This window comes from Homarus americanus, unplaced genomic scaffold (genome assembly GCF_018991925.1).
Source record: "Homarus americanus isolate GMGI-L3 unplaced genomic scaffold, GMGI_Hamer_2.0 scaffold26554, whole genome shotgun sequence".
In the NCBI taxonomy this organism is placed as follows: domain Eukaryota; kingdom Metazoa; phylum Arthropoda; class Malacostraca; order Decapoda; family Nephropidae; genus Homarus; species Homarus americanus.
This window is the reverse complement of record NW_024724971.1, coordinates 2,058-7,799: the sequence shown is the minus strand read 5'-3', so window position 1 is coordinate 7,799 and position 5,742 is coordinate 2,058. Positions and strand designations below refer to the sequence as shown.

General features: G+C 43.1%; 1 protein-coding gene across 1 annotated transcript; it reads left to right on the top strand.

Moving 5' to 3' along the window:
• Positions 1-475: 475 nt before the first annotated feature.
• On the top strand, positions 476-5,355 carry LOC121864590. Its single transcript, XM_042363652.1, has 5 exons — positions 476-662; positions 3,084-3,184; positions 3,837-4,028; positions 4,342-4,404; positions 5,202-5,355. Exons 2-5 carry the CDS (start codon positions 3,159-3,161, stop codon positions 5,353-5,355), a joined length of 435 nt encoding a protein of 144 aa, XP_042219586.1. The 5' UTR covers positions 476-662; positions 3,084-3,158.
• Positions 5,356-5,742: the final 387 nt, after the last annotated feature.

Genomic DNA, 5,742 nt, shown 5'->3' with positions numbered 1-5,742 from the left:
GTTCACCTTTTTCCACTAATCTGTTAACCAGTTTTTGTAATGCCTCTTGACTATAAGAGCAGTATCATCTGCACCTTGTATATTACTCTACCGTTAACTTAAGTCCTTCATAACTTCTCTCATTATGAATACATATTATACAATGTTGGAGACAGAACACAGCCTTGTCTTCCTCCCTGTCTAACTGTGAACCAATAGTTCATTATTTACTAACACTTCGGCCTCCTGTTGCCAGTAAAGATTCTTTAACACTATTATCTCCTTCATTAATGCCTAGTTTTTCCAAGATCTCTAAAAGTTTATTGGACTTTACCTTATTTTTACCCCTAACATAGCTAAACTTAACCTAACTTACTAGAACTAAACTTATCCAATCCCTAACTTAACTTAACCTACCCCTAACAGCAAAACCTAACCTAACCAAACTTAATCTAACCAATTGAAAAATTCTAAATATATCTTTTTTGTTTGTTTTTTCTTTTTTCTTTTTGGGAAGAATTAATGCCAAGTGTCGTGGTTGCAGGTCGGGTCGTGGAAGGTCATCCCCTCGTTCAGGGTCACCAAGTTCCCGTGGAGGAGTGTCTTTCACGGACAGATCCTTCGACACCACCGAGACATTGGAGACGACCTCTAACACTACCAAGACCAGCTCCGACAGAGAGGTAGGGCCGGGGGCTGAAGTGCGTCACTCGCACCTCAGTGGATCATACCATTGACTTATTGCTCCTGAATTAATTACTATCGTGGATTTATTGCAGGAAAACTCTAGTGTGACCGTAGCTTTACCGAGACAGTTGCAGTGTTCGTCACACCCTCCATGACCACACCTTTTGGACCAGGTGTACACTCCCATGACCAGGTGTACACTCCCATGACCAGGTGTACACTCCCATGACCAGGTGTACACTCCCATGACCAGGTGTACACTCCCATGACCAGGTGTACACTCCCATGACCAGGTGTACACTCCCATGACAAACACATTATTTCTTTGACATTATTTTTTAGATTTTACTAAAAAATACAAAGATAAATAAATAAAATAAACATTTACAAAAGCTCTTGTTCAGAATTGTGTAAGATATTGCCCAAAGACAAATCCACTAACTGTTACAACTACCGACTGTCACAACCACCGCCGACTGTCACAACCACTGGATCGTCACACCACTGACTGTCACAACCACTGACTTGTCACAACCACTGACTGTCACAACCACTGGCTGTCACAACCATCGACTGTCACAAATCCACTGACCGTCACAACCACTGACCGTCATAAACTTCAATGGACTGGCTCGCCAAACTTACCGACTGTCACAACCACTGACTGTCATAACCACTGACTGTCACAACCACTGACTGCTCAACCACTGGCTGTCACAACCACTGACTGTCACAACCACTGACCGTCACAACCACTGACTGTCACAACCACTGACTGTCACAACCACTGACTGTCACAACCACTGACTGTCACAAATCCACTGGCTGTCACAACCACTGACTGTCACAACCCTTTATACTTGGTTGTAGTCAGTCTCACTAGAGGCTCTTACTCAACGAAACTTTTTAGTGCAATATGATACAGTACTGGACAGTATAAAGATGAACTAACCCAACCTAACACTGGCTTAACCCAACCTAACACTGGCTTAACCCAACCTAACACTGGCTTAACCCAACCTAACACTGGCTTAACCCAACCTAACACTGGCTTAACCCAACCTAACACTGGCTTAACCCAACCTAACACTGGCTTAACCCAACCTAACACTGGCTTAACCCAACCTAACACTGGCTTAACCCAACCTAACACTGGCTTAACCCAACCTAACACTGGCTTAACCCAACCTAACACTGGCTTAACCCAACCTAACACCGTCATTTAAACTCAACCTAACACTCTGGCTGAATCTTGGCCCCAGCTACCTGGCTTAACCCAACCTAACACTGGCTTAACCTGTCCCAACACCGGCTTAACCCAACTCCAACACTGGCTTAACCCAACCTAACACCGGCTTAACCTTCCAACCTAACACGGGCTTAACTCCAACCTAACACGGCTTAACCCAACCTAACACTGCCAAACCCAACCTAACACTGGCTTAACCCAACCTAACACTGGCTTAACCCCACCTAACACTGGCTTAACCCCACCTAACACTGGCTTAACCCCACCTAACACTGGCTTAACCCAACCTAACACTGGCTTAACCCAACCTAACACTGGCTTAACCCAACCTATCACTGGCTTAACCCAACCTAACACTGGCTTAACCCAACCTAACACTGGCTTAACCCAACCTAACACTGGCTTAACCCAACTTAACACTGGCTTAACCCAACCTAACACTGGCTTAACCCAACCTAACACTGGCTTAACCCAACCTAACACTGGCTTAACCCAACGCTATGAGCTGTGAGCGTTAATAAAAATATGAAGCTGATATGTATCTGAGGTTCAGGAGACTAACGTGTATCATGAGCGAGAGAGAGTGTAGGACTGAGGGTAGAGTCAGGCCAGGGGTCTGGTCCTTACTGTTGACATAGCCAGGTCACAGGTCTGGTCCTTACTGTTGACATAGCCAGGTCACAGGGCTATAGGTCAGATGTCAAGAGGTCATCTGTTAGACAAGAAGATTCATTACCATACATCACTAACTTCAGTATTAGAGAGAAAATGGTAGACGCTGGCTCATAGTTTACTCACTGTGGGTGTAGTAATTATATAGTGCACATTTATATAAGTATTGCTGTCTGTTAGAAGGGGTTAATACATTGCTTGAATGGATGAAGTTGACTAAGAGAGAGAAAAGTTGCTTTTAAGACGTTCATTCTGATGTCATCTCACTTGGATGATCATCTGTTTCATGCAAATTTTTACTGTATATTAGTTAAATGGTCAGGTTAGGTCATGTCAGGTCAGAAAAGGTCAGGTTAGGTCAGATCAGGTTAGGTTAAGCTAAATAGCATAAAACAGACCGAGTGGGATGTAATTATTCATCCTTCCCACAATTTTGATACAATACAATCATCATCATTATCTCAGACAATAAATAATAATATTGTACATTTTTCAGAATCATCTCCATGCCTTAGGTCTAGAGGTGAACATCCCTGCACCGCCTCACAATGTGTTCACTGTTTCTCGTCACATGGCTAAGGAGAAAAACACATTTAGGTAAGTATAGGCTATTTCTTCTGTGTTAGTTAAGGTGGTGTGGCTACTTGTGTGGTAAGGTGTGGCTACTTGTGTGGTTAGGTGTGGCTACTTGTGTGGTTAGGTGTGGCTACTTGTGTGGTTAGGTGTGGCTTCTTGTGGATAGCAGTATATCAGTGGTTAGTGTGGCTATTTAAAAGTGTTAGTGTGGTGGCTACTTGTGTGGATATGTGTGGCTACTTTGTGTGGTTATGGGTGTGGCTACGTGTATGGTTAGGTGGGCATTTGTATGGTTAGGTGTGGCTACTTGTGTGGTTAGGTGTGGCTACTTGTGTGGTTAGGTGTGGCTACTTGTGTGGTTAGGTGTGGCTTCTTGTGTGGATAGGTGTGGCTACTTGTGTGGTTAGGTGTGGCTACTTGTATGGTTAGCTGGGGCTACTTGTATGGTTAGATGGGGCTACTTGTATGGTTAGCTGGGGCTACTTGTATGGTTAGCTGGGGCTACTTGTATGGTTAGATGGGGCTACTTGTATGGTTAGCTGGGGCTACTTGTATGGTTAGCTGGGGCTACTTGTATGGTTAGCTGGGCCTACTTGTATGGTTAGCTGGGGCTACTTGTATGGTTAGGTGTGGCTACTCATGACCACTCCTCACCCTCATGATCACTCCTCAGGGAAGATGTAATATCCACCCAAGAGGCCGGACCATCAGGGAGTGAGCCGCACCCTGTACACGGGGCCAGGCGGGCTACAGAGAGAGTCAAGATTTCCAAGTGTGACATTTCTGCAGATAAACACTATCAACAGAGGTCACACCTTCCTATATCCTCGCAGTCGGCAGCAATGAATGTAGCTGTTAAACTGAGGTACATATTTGTTTCCTTATGGTGTATGTGTGTGTGTGTGTAGTGTTTGTAAATATCTCAGTTGAAAAACACACACACACAGTACTGTACAGCTTAATAACATGTAAGATTTCTGGGGTTTTTTTACAGGAATATTGAAGTGAAAGAGAGTTTTAGAATATATACTGTACCACGTGTTAATACTGTAATTATACCAGGTGTTAATAATTATACCAGGTGTTAATACTGTAGTTATATCAGGTGTTAATTATTATTATACCAGGTGATCAGACTAATTGTGTTATAGTAAATGTTTTTCTTTGCCTCTACTCAGTACAGGCCAACAGTCAGTCTCTCCTTTGGGTAAGACACAAGTTAACAGCTCTCATTACATAAAGTTAAGAACAACAAAAGAAACTTGAGTTAAGTCTCCACGTTAGAAGAAGCGAACTGCTCGATGGTAGGATGTTTTGTTTTGGTCTGTTGAACGTGACTGCTCAACTGTTGGCTGCAACTTTGTGATGCATTAACAATAACATTTAATAAGATATCCCAGTGTATGTTGAGTCTTGCCGTTTGGATGAACGGCGGTGTTGTCGGCCGTCACCACAGTGAGATGCTCCCCCACGTTCTCAAATTAAATCATCGCTGAAAAAATCACTTAGTATAAAGTCTGTTTAATATAAGTGTGGGAGATGATTTTATAGTAGCTTTATACTATGGCTTGGTGATGTTTACTATAGTACGTACTGTAAACACAAGTGATATAATACATCACTTTTACATACTGTACTGTATAGTTAAAGTTGACATTCTTTATGCCATTAGCACAGTTTGTTGAGTGGCAGCCCCTAGTGGCAACAAGGTTCAGGACACAGACACAGTTGGTGGTCCACTCAATACAGGATTGAATCCATGTTATCCACTAATTGAGTCATGGAGCATCATGTACTGTACTGCATGAGGTTATGACTGTATGATGTACTGTACTGCATGAGGTTTTGACTATATGATGTACTGTACTGTATAGTGAGGCCCTGGCTCATGTGTGTGTGTGTTCTTTACAGCTGATTGTATCTCAGACTAACTAAGTGCATTTTGCCAACACAACTAACCACAGTATTTATTTTAGTGGCCAGGATGAGGAGCACATGTCCAACTCTCACTGTTGTTCACTGAGTATCCTCTCAACAGAGTATCCCCCAACAGAGTATCCTGCAACAGAGTATCCCAACAGAGTATCCCCCAACAGAGTATCCCCCCAACAGAGACTCCCCCAACAGAGCAATTTCCAACAGAGTATCCTCTAAACAGAGTATATCCCCCCAACAGCTTGTTTCGCAGCTGATAATTAAATACCATAAACATAAACCAATGCTGATTTAACTAATGCTAACCTAACCCAACCTATCATCGCTAACCTAACCCTAACCAAACTCCAACCTAACCCAACCCAACCTAATGCTAACCTAAACCCCAACCTATCGCTAACCTAACCCTAACCTAACCCAAAATGTCACGAACACCATTCACCCATTCCACTCCATCACCCATTCCACTCATCACCCACCCCACTCATCACCCACTCTCCCACCTCATTTCTCCCTGTTAGTGTCCACACCACCTGAGTACACCTGATGATCTTTACCTTATTTCTCTGTTCACTATTCTCTTCATTCTCTTCTTCTCCTTATTTCTCTGTTCACTATTCTCTTCATTCTCCTCTTCTCCTTAT